The sequence below is a fragment of the Gavialis gangeticus genome, unplaced genomic scaffold (assembly GCF_001723915.1).
Source record: "Gavialis gangeticus isolate Ggan-Ray unplaced genomic scaffold, GavGan_comp1, whole genome shotgun sequence".
NCBI lineage: Eukaryota > Metazoa > Chordata > Crocodylia > Gavialidae > Gavialis > Gavialis gangeticus.
The window spans coordinates 82626944-82647298 of NW_017729031.1; the positions used below are offsets into that span (position 1 = coordinate 82626944).

Consider the following 20355-nt stretch of genomic DNA (forward strand, 5'->3'; position numbering starts at 1 on the left):
AACATACTTAATTTCATTTTGTACAAGAAATGGATTATGATGTGAAAACTTTTCTTAAATTTATGGCTTGATGCAAATTTTTAAAAGAGAGTTATAAACCCATTAGGTGAGAGCTTTTAATGGTCAATGGAGAACCTAAAAGCAGTGCTACCAAACAAACAGAAATGTTTTGTTTATAACTACACAACAAAAATATATGTTGCAATTCTTCCAAGCTCAGCTGATAAGTCTGACTTGTATTCCTGCCCCAAAAACCTAACATAACAATAACTTGGTCCTTATCACTTTTCAGTTATGGCTATTTATCTTTACTAATATTCCCTTTTCTGTTTTTCATCTGTTCAAAATGCACCATTTTTACTCTTTAAATAAAAACAGCAAAGCTTCTGCACAACTATAGTTGTGGCACTGCCTCCACTGTTAGTGCTCTAGAAAATGAACTGACACCAGGGTCAATCTCTTGCTACACAGCAGTTTTAGTATTTTTCATAGTAGACATTCTCAAGGCTGGTGTTACCCAGGTGCTCTACCTCATAGTTACTCCCGATTTTGTCTTTGTTCTATTTATGCTCACAAGTGATATTTAAATACTAATTGCAATTATTAAAAAAAGAAAAAGAAAAAAGGCTTTTATTTTCTCTTTGCCAATTACTGGTTTAGTCTCATCTCAATCTTTCCTCTTTGAATGCAAATTATTAAGATTAGATGCCCATCTGGCCATTTAGCCTGTCAACCGCAAAGACTCCTTCCTCTAATTGTTTAAATAAAGAGGGTGAAGTTGCTTTGAAGAAAATACTATTTGAAATGAGGGCTGAAATGCAAAGAGAATCAGCAGTTACATTTAAAAGAAAGCATTAAATAACCACTAGCAATGTAACGTTACTTTATAGTTGAGAAGTCTTTACATCTTTATCATTAATATAACCTGTTATTTTTTTTAACTACCTGTGTATATTCTTTCACAGTGAAAATGATGAAGCCAAAGTGCCCATACCCCAAAAGATTGCAATTGTCTACTTTTCTATCAGTTAGTAACCTATACGCTTCCAGGCAATAATACAACAGAAAAAAAAAAGGTTAAACTCTTTCCTTTTTCTCTGCAAAAGCAAACTGGAGACAGACAAAGATATGGGGAACATTTTCCTTTGTAATCAAAACTGTACTTTTAAACAGTGCTCTATAGCATAAGTACCAAACGCTCCCCATACACCAAACACATACATTCAAGAATTGGCTCAATGGCATGAGTTCTGAGTTTTCTAGAGGATGGGCTGCTCCACGCCACTAAGTTATGGAACTGTATTTACAAAATGCAATGGGTTATAAATACCAATGCAGTGAAGTGTGATCCTTCTGGGAGAAAAGGACTGTCAATAATCCCTTTGTACAAACAATGCTTCTAGAAAAGTGTTCCGCATTGAAGCTTCAGTGTTTCAGCAAACCATCATCTCTGTCTCTGATACAGCTCCTTGGAAAATGATCTGTCTGAAATGTAAGTTTCAAAATCTATACTGTGACTGAATTTAGGGACACCCTATCTAGAAAGCAGCTGAGAGGGTCTCTCCAGTAACCATGACACTAAAAATCAGCCTGAGGAAGCCCTCTCTTTACCTGAAGATACACTTAATCAATTCAGTGATCATTAACTCACAAAAATAGGACCAGAACTAGTTTATTATTCCTGGGAAAGCGTGCACCCCTCCAACTTCAGAACTACTTTAAGGATATAGTCTTTCTAAATTGCAGCCTATCACAATGACCCTGTGTCCTGGAGGGAAGACATGTAACATTAAATATGGCTACAACGCCATTAAAAGTGCACTGTAACCTACATCATCAGCTCACAGCCCTCTCTGTCTGAGCGGGCAACAACTTGGTAATACGCACATCTCATTTTCTGAATGTTTAGTATTTTAGGGGTAAGAGTACAGATCGGAGAAGAGAAGAACTACCCTCATTTTAATGAGAAAGTGCAGTAGACAGCCAGGAGCAATGATGACTATCCCCTCCCCCAGAATTGATTGCACAAACTCAGAGAGGTCCAAAGTCATATTAGAATCTCTGAGGCACTCCTGGTTCTGAGAAAGAAAAAGTCACGATCCAGTAGTCTTTGCAGTAATGTAGACTGAGAAAACTAACCCGTTTCTATTTCATGACAAAAGCCAAAGCATCATCTCATAGGGATCACATTCACCATTTCCGCTGACATCTCCAGTCTCACAGTGTTGAAATGGGACTGATCGGCCTACGATGGATTGCACATCACCCAAGGAGAAAGGAAGGCATAGGAAAAGGCATACAGTACATTTTATACTGCTTCACAACCATGTTTACAAGGGGCGGGGACTGGGGGGAAGAGGAGAGATTTATTGCTTTTTCAGTACAAAATACAGTATAATATTTAAACCAATTCAAACAAGATCACAACAGTCAGTATTTTCACACCGTGGGATGAAGGTTCTTGTTTTGCTCAAGGATGAACTTTATGTGGGTTAAAGGGAAAGATGGAGGATTTGGAGGGGAATCAAAGCTACACCTGGGATATCAGCTGCATATTGAAACTTGGAGATCGAGACTGCTTGGTCAGGGGAGCTCCTGGGGTAAGGAGATCTTTCCCATCCCCAGCTTGGCCTAGCCGATCTTCCTGTAGGCTGATAGTTGAAAATCGATTGGCATTGCCAACTGCTAGATTAGTAATATCCTCAGTACCAACCCCAACACCGGAACCTGCTTGACTGCCATTCACATAGTCAAATGATTTACTGGAGGAAGCACTGGCGGTCCGGATCAAGCTCAAACTACTGGCTTTTGGCACCACCTGCCCAGCTGGCAGGCTCAGGTGTTTCTTAGTAGGTGTCATCTCAATTCCATCTGCACTTAGATCAGTTGCCTGGTGCAGGTACTGCTTCCGAATCACTGAATCTCGAGGGCTCTCACTGGATTTAGTGGCAGAAGATGTTTCTTTGTCTTTAGCAGAACGCCCACTTGCTGATTTTCTTAAGCTGCTCCTCTGGGATGTAGACAATAAAGGTTTGGTCCCAACTGGCTGGCTGCTAAGGGAAGCACCTGATGAAAATCCTTCATCAGCATCATTGAGGTTCATGGATTCCTCCCTTCCATTTACACTCTCCACATCTATAAAACCCAAAAACAAACAAATCAGACCCAGAAACTGAGCAGTCAAGTCACATGAAGCAGCAAAATGTGCACACACAACATCAAGGTGAATTGTGTTTGCTGATCCAAAGGTTTTTCCACTTGTTACTAAGGATGATTTTTTGCTACCAATAACCTTCCTGTTTTACACACTAAATGGTAAATTTGCAAGTACTGAAATTAATTGCTGCCTCTACTGATTTGCCTCTCATTTGCACTGTTTTTTTGTCCTTGAAGAGTTACTCCTAACTTACACCTGCACATAGGAAAAAATTGGGTTCAGTCATTCTTGGTTCTCATCACAAGCCCCAGTCTTCTCTCACACTTGTATAAATATTACTTCTGCTTACTAATCTAAGCAGAGAATTACATCCTCCATTAGTCAGACTAATCAACTTTTTATCTAGCTAAACAATTTGTTACAATATTTTATCATCATCCTCTTTAAAACTAATCAACTCTGCCATTCTAGGGAGAGATAATCATCAGCATCTGAATAAAACTTGGTTTTATTAACAAATGCACTTGCCAATTGTTTAAGAGGCCTCTACAACCCCTTCACTCAGCCTTTCAGCTTAAGTTTCTACTTTTTAATCTGGATTTACAGCAGAATTTCAAGAGGTTCTGAATACATGCAGTTCCTCTTGGAAACTTTGCTTTTGTAAGAGCTCAGGAACCTTCAGGATCAGATTAGACCCCTTGTCATAGCTCATCTTTTAACAGTGCTATAAATGTGGTAGATTTCTACTGGTGATGCTAGCTGAGACCTTGAACTTAGCAACTAAACTTTTCACTGGAGATAAATCTGACTCCTAATTATCCCTCCCCCAAATTCCCACCTTCCCTTCTACTCTCAGCAGTTGAATTACATGCAGCTGGATTCCATTTTATTTAAACTAAGATATCTATGTATCTTTAGATTATATATTTATATATAAGATTAAACTGAAAAAAGATTTCAGGCTTCCAAACAGGACCTGGCTGTTGAACAGAAACCTATAATTTTAGTTCACAAATGGGAAACCAATTTGTAGGTGACTTTGTCTTTAATCTCATGGGAAGCACCCTGGTATATATTTTTGAAAGGTGGAAATTTAAAACCTAATTGAGAATGTACTTGGTGAGTCACCTTTAGAAAGGGCTGCTTTAATAGACTGCAACAGTAGATGAGCTCTGTTAGTCTGATGGCTACAAACACTTTTGGAAGCCCCTTTTAGTCCCTGGTTCACATTTTGTTTTGTTTTCTCTGTTGCTAAGCATATAGATGTATTTACTTTAGTCCTTGTTTTCAGTCCTATAAAGTGTCTAGGGATGTTAAAAAAACAAAACAAATCTCATTGTTCCAACTGCAATTTTGAGACCCAGGAAAATTCACAAATTGTTTTCCCATCACAAATATGAAAACATAAAATTAATTATTTAACTTAAAGGTCTGATCTGAACATTCTAAATTTCAAGAACTGGAACTTTTGCTTATGTTCCTTTTCATTCAAAAATACTACTTTCACGAGTAGGGAAAAGTCAAAAGTTTTACCCTAGTTCCAGAAGTGAGTTCTTCAAGTTGTAAGAATTTCAAATTTCCTTTTAATAACCTAAATAATGATTGTTTCTTACAAAAAGTGCCCATATTTGACAGCTTCAATTGCTGTTATTCAAATAAAAGTTTGCTAAATTTAGTTTGCCACCAGTCAAACAGGTAGTATGAAGCGCCTTCCCTGAATGAAGGAGGAAAGCACACCTTTAATGATATTAAAATATACAAGAGACATATGTCTGTTCTTCCATGTAAACTGTTGTCAGTGCACCGACAACAGATGGGTTAAAAGTAGTATGTGAACGTATAAGCTTGTCTTCTGGTAGCCACTGCTTAGCTCTTGATGTTGCTTAAATATGAAAAAAATCTGGCTCGATTCTGCTCACATTTCAGAAGCAGAAATTTCAAAGCTGGGTTATTTTCCTGTCTTTTTCCCTTTAGGAAAAAATAAATAAAATAAAACCTTTTCTTTGAACTTAACACCGCTATTATTCAGCCTACAAGATATTAGCAGTCCCTACCAGTTTGGGCATTCTCTAACCCAGGGGTGTCAAACTTATCTAACCCAATGAGCCAGATGAGGGTACCTAGGTCTGTCTGCAGGCTAGATTGGGACCACACGCTGAAGCAAGCATGCAAGGCTGGTCCAGCAGGGTGCTGCAAAAAGTGTGCGCGCCCTTTGCCGGTCCCTCGTGTTGCATGCAGTGCACGCAGACAATCTAGCTCTGCACACTGCATGCAGCATTTGCCAGCCCTAGTACCACAGGCACTGCATACAGCACAGAGTCCAGGGCTCGTGTTGCCTGAGGTGCCCTACTCGACTGACCCAGCACACTTGCTTCAGGGCCTAAGCAGGATTGGGTCCAAGGCTATCAGTACTCACCAGAGCATATGCGCAGAGCCAGTCTGGCAGGACACTGCATGCAGCACACACCCTGTGCTGACCCCATGCACTGTAAGTATAGTAATTCCTAGAGCAGGACCAAAGCATGCTACATGCAGCATAGGGTTGGCACAGGGCATACACTGCATGCCACATCCTACTGGACAGGTCTTGCAGATTGGCTCAAGTGCAGCCCAATCCTGACCAGCCCAGGAGCCAATGCTCAGGTTCAGGCCAATGCAAACATGGGTGCTGCATGCAGCATGTGCCCCAGACCAGTTCCCTGTGCTGTGTATACTGCCAGGTCCAGCCTATAGGCCAAACCAGCACTGCAAGCCACAAGTGTCGTACAGGGTCAGTTGGAGACTCATGGATTGGATCATATATTTAATACCCCCAGTCTAACCTAAGACTATTCTGAGAGCAGTGTAATGCTGGTCTGCTTCATTGTGTAATGTCTCAAATATTTAATTAAGATCTCCAAAACAGAAGGAGTTCCTCAATGTTGCAGTTTTAACCCTGTATGGTAGGGGAGAGGGTAGAAATCAACCTTAGGATAAAACAGACATTTTAAAAACATTAAGAAATATTTTCTATTCATCAGAATAAAGACCAGCATACTTATTGCAACTTCTGGAATAATTATTTAAAATCCTTTTTTTGTTTTATCTCACTATCTAAAAGGACTCGCTTCAAAATTTGTCTTTTCTTGTGTTCATACAAATATTTCTCTACGTTCAACAATGAGACATCATATGAACAACCCACCACCACCACCAACATACAATTCTCAAAGGTGCTAGTAACAGATGATAGCATTATAACATCCTAAAAGCAGAAGCACCTTTTTCACCAGAACCAGCATTTACATTCTTTTATACTCTGCATGCAAAGCTGGATGAAAGTGCATTTGCTAGGAGCAGCACCAACTTACACCTCCCCTCTCAACTCTTCCTTATTCAAATATATAATATGCAACTTGCAAGGAGACATCCAAGCAATAGAGTGGAACGCTTCAGTGCTTCCTCGGTTTTTAAATTGACGTTCAAAGAGAGCCTAAGTAAAAGATCAGAGCTGCTAGAGGCTCATCCTACTCAAGATAAATGACAGGAATCTGTGAGAGCAAAGCAGAAAGACCAGACGCACAGAATTTATCCGTTCAATTCAGAGAGGAGACCGAGAGGCTTGGTGCAAGCTTTTGGATGCTGCAACTATGCACAGGCATGGGCAGCTCAGCGGTGCTCAAGAACAAAGAAAACAGAGAAGACATCATGCAAGAGAATCTCTCACTAGTAAGATCCCTGGTATTCTGGAAAGTTCTCACTGTAGTTAAGTCATTCAAACACACATAGTTATCATAATGCTCAATATTTTTCTTTTAAACACTGCTCTCAGAAACAAGGAAAGGGGGAGTGCAGTTTCACTGTCTACCTCCCTAATCTGGAACACAGGACTCAGGAAAACTGGTGGTTTTCAACAAACCAGTAATAGAATCAAGAAGCATTCCTTTTTCTTAGCAGTCTTACTGATCAAATCCTTGTAAGTGTTGCGATACATAAACTAAAGAAAATGAATAGTCAGTCGCATAGTTCTTCCCTTCAGGATTTGCAATATTCTTCTGTAGGAATTGGTGATTCTAAGTAACATGATTTTCAATGTTGTACAAATCAATACAATGTATATCCTGCAGCAGTATTTTAAGAACATTAGTACCACCATCCTGGGATAGAAGAGTGGCCCGTGTAGTCCAGTATCCTGTCTCTGAAAAGCTGTCACTGACAAGCAGGCCTGTCTCTAATCATGTCAAGCATTAGAGGGAGAGTATATGAACAGAGCATGTCTAAAGTAATCTATCCCCTGTCATACCTTCCTTGGCATCAACCATCAATGGTTTAGCAATGTCAGAGGATACATCCCTGACTATTCTATTTAATAGTTTCCAGTAAGCTTGTCCTCCATGCATTTTTCTAATCTTTTTTGAACCTGGTTATACTTATGTGCCTCTACAACCTCCTGTGACCACAAGTTCCACAAGTTAACTATATGCTATGTAAAAAAATATACGTCCTCTGGACCATCTTAAAACTGTCTCCTGATAATTTTAGTGGATGCCTTGTTTCCATACCCTTCTAGACTTCTATCACAGGTTATTTCCTTTCTGAATTGGCTTTTCCTTCAGCATTATCTACAACCTAGTACGTACACACACCTATAGCTGCTGTCACTACCAACTGACAAGAGAACACACCCCTCTGAGAGAACACTAAGCTTCTTCCTGGAAACAGGCAGAATAATTTACAAATTGGATCAAAAAGGGATTCTTAACCTTTTTCAAAAGACATTTAATTCAGTTTACCCTTACCAAAATTAGATACATCACATTTGAAAGGAAATACTAAGATTCACTAAAAAAGATCTTTTCCACCATGCTATTGTTAGATAAGGCAATGCCACTTCAAATGAAAGCATTTGCTAATCCAAACTTCTTGCAAGATCAGCATCAGTAAACTAGCAAGGTAATAAACACACCATAAACATGACAAATTTAATTTTTCAATTTCAAACCTAAATTAGCTCCCTGGCCCCCTTCCATCCCAAAACATTACTGAGTGGCAATTTGTTCAAAACAAATCATTGTCAGCTTTCTATATTTAGAAAACAATTCAAACATTGTTCACTTCCTTATCCAGGTAAATATGTGGGATGACCAAGGAACAGGTCACATAATACCAATATTTTAAAATACCTCAAGTGTAAGAAAGGAATATCACATCTTTTCACAACCACTGTTTTCAAAAAAGTTCTCTGCAAAGCTGAGGACTTCTCCATATCCTTCAGTTCATGCACATGCAATGTTCAATACCAGGGAGTAAAACCAATCTGAACAAACAGAGTAAGGATAGGATAGGGCTCTTATTTACTGAGCATGCTCAAATTCATTATGCACCAAGGAGGAGATGCTAGAACTACAACTGAAGAGCTTCACGGTTTTTTATGCATCTTAGCTTCCATAGCTCTTGCTTATTATACACATAGATTAAAAGGTGATATGCTTTTACCATGAAATACATCAAATCAAGAATCTCAGATTTTAATTTGCACAAGGACATCTCTGAAATTTGTGCAGTCTGAAAATATTCTCCATCTTGGACGAATTGTGACTTTTATAAGATGTTGAAAATGGCAAAGGAATGTTCGCATAACAAAGGAAATCTACATTACAAAAACAAATTAAGAAGATCAGGAGATCTTGAGAGTATCTTTTCAGCTAAATGCACAAGAAACTAAGCATACCTTCATCATCATCATCAAGAGAAACTGTGAATCAAATTCACTGGACCAAAGCATACTTTTTTTTAATAAAGATGACAAGTACATAGATTCACTAAAATAAAATTAATCTCTATCAGTCAACCCAGAAAATACTACTAACACGTGGCTGCAAAGGCAACTGTTCCAAAGCCCTACAGCATACACCAAGGCAGCCTGAGAAGGAAAACTCATTGTTTTAAAGTGGCTTGAAATGAAACATTATTCCATTATGAAAACTTCTGCGATTGCTCTGTCAGTCTATTCATGCAGGCTAGCAACAAGATTGAGAGACCTCAGTTAAAAGCATCTTGAGGAATAAATAAAAAAATCTGCCAGTGCAGAAGATTGGGAATCAGTCTTAGATAAAACCACCTTATAATTATGGCAGGATATTAGAAATTTTGAATATTTGAGAAATATTCTCTCATCAATCTAAAGCTGTTACCAAATTCTTTTGTGCCCTAAACTGATTCTAGTTTCTTGACTAGCTTTTGCTCATTTGGTGCATTTTTTCCTCCTAATTATTAGAGTAAACATGCTCAGTAACAGGAATATCCAAGCAATCTCAAAGCTCTTAGCTACAGCCCTTGCCTTTTCTTTAGCCATGCCAAGCTGTCTTTCACTGCACAGAGATGCAAGCCCCAGGCCAGCCCACATGATAACAAAAGGTAGTACCTGACCTGGTGTTAGGTATATAGGGGATGCGTGTATTGCAAATAGAAGCTAATACACCCTGGGATAGTGGAAACACACACTAGTATGGAAAGAAGTTCTGCTTGGGGATAGGGAGCCAGGATCCTCCTCCAGCAACTGCCTCACTGACTTCTGCCTCCTCATCTCTGTCCTACCCTCTGTTGTGGCTGCTGCCAAGGTGGACTCCGGTAAGCCATGCTCAGGGGTCCTGCGCACCAGCACCTCCCCCTCTTGCTCACGTTTGATCCCTAGGTCTGTGGAGCCGTGTTGGATCGGGGAGCCAGGAATGCTCGAGTCAGCCTCGTTTGAGAAGTCAAAGCCATCTGGGATTCAACATATAACATTTTAGTGCTTTTCTATTCCTTTCTAAGCAACCAACCCAGGCAGGAAAAGAGAGAAGGTTTACGCGGACATGGAACAAACATACGCTATCCACACTCAGTTACAGTTGTGTGTACACCCATAGGAAGGGACAGATGAGCTATACTGTACTGACAGACTGACAGATGCATAGAATGACACTGCAATAAGAACAGACATGACTAACGATCTGCAAAATGGTAACACCTGCTCTTTGGCCTGGACAGCCTGACTTGACTAGAAGACAGGAGATTATGAATCATCTCACTATTTGATCTGTAATGGATTACAGAGGAAAGCCTAATCTTTGTTTTCAAACTCTTGTTCCTCTTTTGCAGTTTCTTTTTAAGTAATTTCTACCATTTATGGTAGAGCCATTTATGCAGCCTTTTTAGTTAAAATGTTTTACACATGAAAGTACACAAAGCTTTGTAACCCTGACAGGCTTCAAAAACAAAATTCTGCCATCATACTGAAGATGCTTACTCATCTATTAAAGTTAAAATTACCACCATATCTATTTTTCCTCCTTGCATAGTTAAGTACTATTCTTAGGTACCTAGTTATCCCCCAAAATAAATAAATAAAATTCCTTAAATAGCTCTCCATAATTTATGGCGTGTTCCTTCACGCACTAATAGGAAATGATCTTACTTAAAATCACTCAACTACATCTCCGACGGACTCCAGTGGAAACAGGGGATGCTCAGTACCTTTGAAGGAGTCAGGCCAGTATTACTACTTGCTCTAATTACTGATACGAGGCAATATAGTTAGTAAGCTGAGTGTGGGAGAGGTAGCAAAAACCTCCTGAATACTAATTCCACAGCTATGCTATGCAACACAGAAAAGTTACTAAACCTCTCCCAGTTTCTTGTTTTACTTACCTACCTCCCAGAGTCCTATCTATATATATTTAAAGTTCACATCCATGCAGTGTTCTGAAGATGTAAAGCACTACACTATTTTTTTAAAATAATTAAATAAAACTGTTTTGCCAACATTCAAACTAGAAGCCAGTTCATAAACAATGGGGATGAAAACAGTATGCTGCACAATTCACTGTGCAGAGAGATGACTCACCTTCTCTCCTCCAGCGATGGCGGCGGATTGAAGCTGTTGTAATGGCAGTCCGAGAGATTCTCGGTACTGTGGGAGTGACTTCCACTTTCAACACCTTCTGGCCTTCCTGCGATGCATCCGGGGCATCAAAGGGCAATGAGTTCTTCATGGCATTTGCAACCTAAAACAACAGTAAAAGGCTGTACAAATTTATCATCCTTTATTGTACTAAAGAGGGATGCCAGTTTTTGTGCCGAATTAAAAGATTGGGTAGGGGAGACCGTAAAGACTGTTGCATGGCAGTGTGATGTATTCTTGCCAAATGTGGCAAGGACTTCAAGGCTCATCCTTTGAAAACAAAATGTTGGGCTCAATGGAAATCTGGTGTTTTAAGGAAGGCTTGAGGCTTCCCATTCTTCTTTTATATCACCATCAAAGAAATGCGTCACAATCCATGTTGATGGAAACAGTGAAAGTACTATGCCCGGCAACAAATAAAAATATGCTAGTTTCACAAAGGTGCTGCGATTGATTTTCAGCCTTCTGCTACCCCTTTCTTTTGAGAAAAAAATTCCTATGAGGTTTTAGCATAAGTCTGACTAACAAGGTGCTTCAAATCATTAAGATAAAATTTCCTTTATAATTTAAAGCATTTTCACTTAGTGTAAAATCTTTAATTTTCTAGTTTTGAGAATTAAAATACTTTATAAACAGAAAAAAAATTAAAAAATAGGCATTAGATACTTCCAGATGAAAATTCCAATTAAAAAAACAGAAAGATGGCTATTCTAACAGTCACCTGCTAATTCAGTTTAGGATATGAAACAATTCCATCACCACCCCGCAACACACACAAACTCAATCAGTATGCTTTGTGGCACATGCAACGCCACCAGTAATAGAAAAGTCAAAATTGCAATCTGGTTTGCAACTTTCACAGTAAGTGATGAAAACTGAACCTGCCTTCATCTTCTTAAGCAGGGATGCTCAACCCACTTGGCCCATGGAGCCATGTTAGCCAGCCTGCAGGGCTCCCCCATGGCTCCAAACATTTGGCAATGAGTGACTGGTGGCAACATTAACTGCCACTTCTCTACTGCCAAATTCTCAGACCTATGGGGAGCCCTGTGGGCAGACAGCATGACCCTGCAGACTAGACTGAGTGTGAGGCCAGGGTGGTAACCCAATGTGGGATCCACCCATGGACCAGACCCACCCATTATCCAGCCCACAGGGCCAAATGTTGAGCACCCCTGTAATGGACCTTTGCAGCATTAACAGTAATATAAAACACTACAAAATATTTTGAACTTGTACAATAAACTCCAAGGAGTGTATTGTACAAACACATTCTCTGACAATGGTACCGGCAAGCACCAGAGGGCAGCTAGAAGGGATACAGGGGGGAATGGACAGCATGTCACAGCTGCCTGCTGCCTACTGGGGCTATATCAGACCTTTGCGGACTGGATGTGGCCTGCAGGCTATAAGCTGCCAACCTCTGTTCCAATTCAATCCCCTAGTCAAGGCAGGATCATTCCTCCCCCACCCCCCACACCCTTCCTCTCCATCTATCTACACCATCCTAGACAAGCATTTGTCCAACCTGCTCCAAAAAAACCTGCCAAGGATGATGCAGATTCTATAACCTCTCTAGGTAGCCTGTTTCAATACTTGTATTACTACAGTATCATACAAATGTTACAATTACAGCATAAGAGCTGAAACATGTTCTCAAGCAGCAGCTCCCCTTCCTTGTTAAAACAACTGAAGTACATTTACATTTATCCACACCCAGAAACCCATCCTTCATAGCAACAGATGCTATGGTGGGTGGGACAAGCTTTCCCTGCCAATAAAATCCATAACATTAAGTCAATGATTTAACAAAAACTGCAGATGCAGAAACACAAGTATGTTAAAGACTAAAGTCTGCTTTAAGTAGGATGTGCTAGACAGATACAGACATGGTCTGTATTCACACAGACTATTTGGCTACTCAGGCCAAAGACAAGTAAACCTTAGTAAAATAAGTTAAAATTGGAGAACACAGTAAGAACACCCCAGTTAGTTCAAATAAAATAAAGGTCAACAAGATAAAAAGGCATTATCCTCTGATGTTCATAGTGCTGAAATAAAGACACTAATATATGCTGTAGAATTGCCCAAGTAAGGCACATGTGGAAAGAAGTGGAACCCCTCCATTTTCAAATCCCTGGTTTTCTATCCGACATCGTATGAGTTTTCAGATATTCTTAGCACCACCTTGAACACTCTTCATAAGACTCTGCTCCTCTCTCAATGCATTTCATTTAGCTTCCTTTAGTTCAGCAATGCTCCCAGCCTCATACACCAATTTGTGAGATATTCAAACAAACATGCTTACAGGCCTCCCTTTCCTGCAGCTCTTGCATTCAACCTCAGCCTGCTCATATTAAAGTCCCTCAAATACTCAGTTCTACACAGGGCTGGACACAGGCATGAGAGCACCAGGTGGCCACCCAGGGCCCAGATAGAAAGGGGGCCCGAAAATGGTAATTTTTATTATCATCATCATCTCTGGCAAAGGGGGGTCTGATACTAAAAGTTCGCCCAGGGACACCAAGAGCCTAGGTACAGTGCTGTCTACACAGAGCACATTTAATACTGAAAATAAAGAATAATATCCAGAAAGCCTCTCTGAAAGAACAGGGGGTGGAAATTATGGAACTCTGTAATTGTGGAAGACTAGAGGCACCTTCAACCACACATTAAAAACCTGAGAAGGTGCTGAAGGGGAGAAATCCTGGAAAAAAATAAATTTAATCCACCAGAAAAACAAAAGCATGTTAAGGAAACACCATGCAGCACTCACAGGCCTTCCCAGAAACAAAACATATCATTTAAAATGATGACGCTTCTCATCTATCTTGTCCAACTGCCTTGTTATCATGCTATCATATCACGCACATCAAGGCCAATGAGCACTGAAAGGTCTCAAAATACATCAGGGAGGTAGTAACGTTTTAAGTTGCAAGCTCTGGTTACACAGCACAAGTGAAAAAGCAGAACAGGCTGCAGGCCAGAAAAGTCTAGTCTTCCCATCAGGAGTACAGGCTCTGGCAAAGTTACACAGATAAAGAAGCACATTCATCACCACAGTGGCACTGGATCAAACTCTTTAATCCAGAGAAGCTGGACAAGAATACTGTGTCTTTTCAATTAACCACCCACTACAGAAGCCCTCAGGGTTTTCTCTGCCGTGAAACTGTCATATCACATTTGTTTAGAAACTCAGATTTTCTTGCATGATTTCTATCTTTCTAACTTCCCCCTATCCCTGCCCCAATGTGCAGTGTTTGAGAAGTGCTGAAGATGGCTGGCCCAGAACAGAACTTCTACCCTTGAGTTATTTCTTATATTAATGATGCTACAATTTCAGCAACTTTTTTCTGTTTGGAAGAGTATACAAACAGAGAAACCTGTGTAAAGAGAAGCACTGATCCACTGTGTAGCCAGTTTTCTAACGAGAACTAAAACTACTGTGGGTTGTAATATTTTTCACATTAATGATGACTGATGGTCATTCCCAACTATACAAATGCCCTAATACAGGTGCCTAAAAATATTTGCTTGTGGCTTTCCTCCTTTTTAAAATCAGGGGATTTGTGATGAAGATCATGTGTGAAACCACATAGCGAGTACTTGATTTAACGCTAGCAATTGCTTTAAACGCTATTTTTTAAACATTTTATCTTTCTACTAGATTGCATGTGGCTCCTGGAAAAAAAGAAAAAAAAACAGAAAACAATTGGATGAGAAGACTCTGCTAGTTATAGAGTCAAAGGGGACAACTGCTTTAATACATAGCAGGGATAGGGACATCTAATCCATCCTATGTAGAACTAAACCATCCTTTTTGAAGAATCTAAATGCTTTTTGAAAGGAAAAGGAGGAGTGTCCTGAAGTGTAATTTAATAAGTTCAAAGAGGCACATATGTCTGGAGGTCAGAAAATCATTGGAAAATCACGGTTAAGACAAGGCTGTAACAATCAGTTTTATACTCAAAAGGAGTTATCTTCTGAAAGAAAGGGGCGGAGGGCAGGAAGACCACCTTTTGTTAAATCTGCATCTTTATTTTAACAGTGTACAATGATTTACAACCAGGAGCTAATATTTCATTTTCAATAGCTATTATTCTATTAAATTCAAATACAGATCCACCTATGTGCTTCATCATATTGTCGCAAATTCTCACTTCCTCAGGTTCAATATTTCATTAAAAAAATTCCAGTCTAATGGTGCAATGAGTCATTTCCTGAAGGAAGTCAGTATTGTAAGAATTCACTGGGTACGATACATTTAAAAATACTTAATTCACAAAAAGCATCCAGCTAAATGTTCTAACCAAAATCAATTCATCACACTAATAAACTTACTGAGATGTGAGGAATTCATCTCTGGATTGCCAAGAGAAAGAAGTTCCTACTTAATTCTCTTAATAAAGGGTTGTACTTTAAGTAACAAGCATTTCTTTTAGAGTAAATCAAACAAATTTATTGGGCATTAGCTTAGGGAACGCCCCAAAAACCTACTTCCTACATTAACTCTAGACCAATAATTGACAAGATAACAACAGCATCCCACTCTGACTGATATTTTTCCAGTTTCAATCCTTTCCCTCGTCCTCCTAAAAATGACCGTTCTTCCTCTCCCTTTATTTCTTCTTCCCCTCCGGTCACATGCATCTTTCTCCTTTTACCTCTCTGTCTTGCCTTTGTCCTTCTTCTTTTATGTCCAAGACTTGCAGTGGAAATTAAAAACAAGCAAACAAATTATGTTCCTAGAAAAAAGTGCCTCATCTAGAAAACTAGATACAGAATAGAATGGATTCAGACCATCTGATTCAGTTATTGTAAATCTGTAGTTAGATCTGTAGGTAAAATGACTTAGAAAGTTCAGCTCTACTCACTTTTACTCACACTGCCAGCACTGCTGCAGGTCAGGAGAGCATGACAGCAAAAAGATAGTTTGTTTATAATCAATGCCCCAGGATTTCTAAAGCACGTAATTTAACTTGCTGAAGCCATCTTGGCATAGATCTCACTACCATATGCATTCTGAATGAATGCATGAAGAAAACTTGATTCCTAGCACCAAGTAATTATTTCTTCTGAGCACTAGTTTACCACTTAAGCAAAGGAGTATTATATGAATAAATGTTAAAGATATCAAGCATCCTACCACAAATACTGATTGGAATGTCATAAATAACTGTAACTTCTAAATAAACCTTTTAGGAAAAGTCCATTTTATCAGCACATTACATTTTTATATATTATTACAAACAATATATAGTTATAAGGGTGTGTATGTATATATTAATTAAGTAAAGTTATTTCAGTGGCCTCTTTCTTACCAGCAGTGGCTGAGAGAAAAGTTCAAGTTGAGCTCTGTAAATTATATCATCCAATACCTCCTGGCCAAGATCCCACTGTCCATTATATCTAAAAAACAAAAATAGAACAAGGGACTTCTATCGTTCAGTACTTTCCAAACCCTTCTCCTTTTTATCTACACAGAATATACATTAACATCATATTCTTCTCATCCTGCTCTCCTATCTCATTTCTCTTAGTATAAAACAATAAGCAGAGGACCTGTTATTAGCCTCAAAATTATACCTAACTATTCTCTCCCATTTTTGAGCCATTCAGACATTATCATAATTAGTCTCACAATCAAGAAAATGAGATCAATATTTAAGAGGTTAATTTTAATTTGCTAGGATTGGATTTCAATCAGAAATGGCTAAATGCCAAACTCAGTAATTGCAAGTCATGCTGTTGTTCAAGAGAACTTAGTTATCTTAGAGTTTGAAGTTATTACACTGGCAGAAAGAAGATATGCTGTAGAAGTGACATCTCTGAGGAAGATGAAACCAAAAGAACCACTCTTCAGCACTCAATGCTGGTGACTAATAGTCTTACAGATGACAAAGGTATTCCCCCAAAATGTCTGCTGACAAACAGAACAAATCAAATGCAAGGAGAGGCTTAGTTTGTGCTTTTATGCATAACAGAGGGAAAACCAAGTATTTTAATAAAGTAGAAATCAGTCTTCTCTTCCACTTTCAAGCCCCACCTACTTACATGGCATAATAGACACCTGTAAGCAGCTGCACCATGAATTCAGGATCTAGTACCACTCTGCCACAATGTTCTTTCCACCGTTTTTCATGTTGCCTTGGAAATCCGCTCACACAAAGCCTGGCAAAATGTAACAAAAAAAAAAAAATCAAAACTGAGTCTTCAAATGAGAAGGGCTCACATAAACCTTAATTATGTAGAAAGCAAAAAAAAATACCCCCCAAACCCCTACTAAACGTTCCTTCTTGTTTATTCTTGTGTCAACTCTTCAGATTATAAAAACAGCACCCCCAAGCACAGGCCTGAAACTCTGCCCATAGCTGCAACACAATCGTCTCCACGCAGCCAGTACTCACAACGGTTTGCATGAAATCACCAACTGGTGTGAGAGTCTTAGGGCCCTCAGGACTCTGGCAGGGAGCAGGACAGTTCCACAGCCACAGGCAGCTCCCTGCCACTGCACGCACTCCCGGAGGAGACAGGAGGATCCACGCTCCGCAAATCTGTGCACAGGGCAGGGGCAGGCTTCCTGCTGCAGGCTCAGATTCCCTGCCCTGCAGCCCAGTGGGCAGGACCCAGCATGGCAGGGCAGAATGGGCCCAGGTGGGGAAGCTCTTTGCCACTGTAAGCCCTGCATCGCCCTGGCAAGGCATCTTCTGCCCACCTAGCAGCAGCAAGGGCAGTGGCTCAGGGTTGTGCCCCTTGCTGCTGTGGTTCAGGCAGGATTGCATCACCAGGGCAATGCAGAGCTCACAGCAGCCAGGAGCTTCCCCGTCTAGCCCCACTCTGCCCTGTACAGCAGTGGTCTCCAAACTTTTTTTGATCGCGTGCCCCTATCAGTAAAAAAATTTTTGAGCACACCCCCCCAGTATATGTATATTTATATAAATATACATATAAATAGAAGTTCTAATATTTTTTTCCCACACCCCAATGGATTGTCTTGCGCACCCCCTGGGGTGCACGCACCCCACTTTGGAGACCACTGCTGTAGAGGACCCAGAGGAGGGCAGCAGGGCAGCCCATACATGTCCCGCACACAGATTTGGGTGGAACGGGTCCCTCCTTGGCCCCTCCAGGAGTGTACACAGCAGCGGCGAGCTAGCCCCTGCCCAAGCCCGCACCCAAACTCCCCACGGGCTCTGCTCCAGCTGTGTTGCCTGCCATTGGGGATAGAGCTGGGCTCTGTGCTCTGCTATGCTGCAATAGCTGCCACCTCCTGAGGGTGGCAGCCAGGGCTCAGATGCTGCTGTGGGGGGTAGGTGGCTACGGACCCAAGTCCCTGGCCCCAAAGCACTGGCAGCTAGGGGCCCCCTCCGGCACAGCCAGGGACCAGAAGGGCCAGGGGGCAGGGGGAAGTGAGGGGTACCAGCCGAGCTGGAGGGCTGTGGTTTGGAAGTGAGGGGCCTGACCTACATCCTGTGAGCTGACAAAGCAGGGGGGAGCTCCGATTTTCCATGATAAAAAGCCCAAAATCAAATACCAGAATTTACAGGCATTTCAAATTTATGTTATTATTGTAACTGAGGCACTAGCAAGCTTCTAAATTGCTTTAAAATTGTAAGTATATCAATACACAATTGTGTTCAATTCATCCATACATCCCTCCATATATAGTGCCATTTCATTTTAATTGCAGATTTGGGGGTGGTGTTATTCAAAGAATTTGTAATTTTCTACCAGCAAAAACCAGGATCCCTGGTGATATGTAATAATAGAATATTAATAGGTGAACGTTTAATTAAAAAATAAACCAGGGGAAGAATAATAACGCTTTCAATTGTCTTTTTATTGCCAACTTCTTGGAGCAGGGACTTAATTTTCCCCACATACTGCACAACAGTAAGCACACTGTACCATTCAGTCACTTGTTTACAATTTTGAAATCTAAATTCTAGATAGCATGGAAGCTGCTTCACAGCCACTAATGCATATTTACTTTTATACTCATAGTCAGTACTTCTTAGGCAAACGATTAATGTAATAAGCATTAGCCCTTAGAAGCAGTAGACACAGCGGAGCCTAGAATTTGATAATGAACATACCAACTCTTTTTTTATATATCATTTATTCAAGAGTCCAAATTTTACAGCAAGTTTTTAAAAAAATGTAAAAAGGGATGTGGAAAGAACAGGAGTTTTAGGCAGAACTAAGAAAAGGATTATGTTAACTTGACCTAATCCAAACAAGAAGCATGTGATGATATTGACCAGTATCTGTCAACCTCAACAAACTCAAGGAACCCCACTGGACTTAAGGCATGCCTCAGAAAACACCAGCTTTAAGTTTTCACTTTTTTGCCATTACAAAAAAATAATAGAGCAATTCTTCTGTTGCACAGAACTCAGAAAAAACACACAAAAAGTCAAAATATTTTTGAGATCCTATTTGAAATCTGTGTTTATCTTGTGAATCATGCATAGGTATTTGCATGCCTAGCTACTAATGTTAAGTGGCACCCTTAAAAGAACTTCATGGCACTCCAAGGTGCCACAGCACTCTGGCTGAGTCACTAATATATACAATCCTATAGAAGATTGAGTGCACCAGTTAGTTATCTACAAAAATAATCCCTTTAGCAGAACATCATGCCCCTTCCAGGAAATATGACAAATAGCAACCACTTGCCAAAAAATGATCACATGCATGACTTTTCTTAGTCTTTTAAAGAAATGAGGGAATTAATTTAACTAAGAACATCTTCATTAAGAAACACCTCTCACAAAAATCTAAAAGCATTTAATATCTAGTTTGCTAAATCTAATCCAAACACATGCCAAAAACCTTTCATTATTTGATGTGTGCTTATTGGCTTCTGTGAAGTAAGTTAGACACTGAAACAGGACAAAAATGGTAAACACAGCTAGAACTATTAGCAACCTAGTCTTGATTGAAAGCAAGCACCAAATGCCCAAATCTAACTATCCTCGTCATGTGCAAGTGCCATACCAGATTAGGAGTGACACATTTGAGGCAAGAACCATAAGGTTCTATATAATTAGTCTATGAAGAACAATGACATTTTGATTTCCAGATTTACTGATCCAGCATCTTTTCCAAAGGAAAAAGGAAACTATGCAAGAAAATGCATCACTACTCAGTACACTGAATGAGATAGATGGAATAAAAAGGTTTAGAAATGGTTCTCAGAAGTTCTTTAACGAGATCTACATAAGAACACACACAAGCATATTTATACTTGACATCATACCTTGTGCTTAGATAC

The 20355-nt window shown here is 39.9% G+C and overlaps 1 protein-coding gene across 3 annotated transcripts in view; it reads right to left on the reverse strand.

Annotated features, from left to right (window-relative positions):
* Positions 1 to 660: 660 nt before the first annotated feature.
* Positions 661 to 20355, reverse strand: part of FAM126B (family with sequence similarity 126 member B) — an 88115-nt gene continuing 68420 nt past the window's right edge. For 2 of the 3 annotated variants that reach the window (XM_019523201.1, XM_019523202.1), the window contains exons 8-12: positions 17133 to 17249; positions 16400 to 16487; positions 11022 to 11181; positions 9818 to 9901; positions 661 to 3135 (exon numbers count right to left, since the gene is read on the reverse strand). In XM_019523201.1, the coding sequence (XP_019378746.1) occupies positions 2531 to 3135; positions 9818 to 9901; positions 11022 to 11181; positions 16400 to 16487; positions 17133 to 17249 (1054 nt within the window). In that variant the 3' untranslated portion in view covers positions 661 to 2530. The remainder of the gene's footprint in view (positions 3136 to 9817; positions 9902 to 11021; positions 11182 to 16399; positions 16488 to 17132; positions 17250 to 20355) is intronic. The other variant, XM_019523203.1, reaches the window with a different exon arrangement.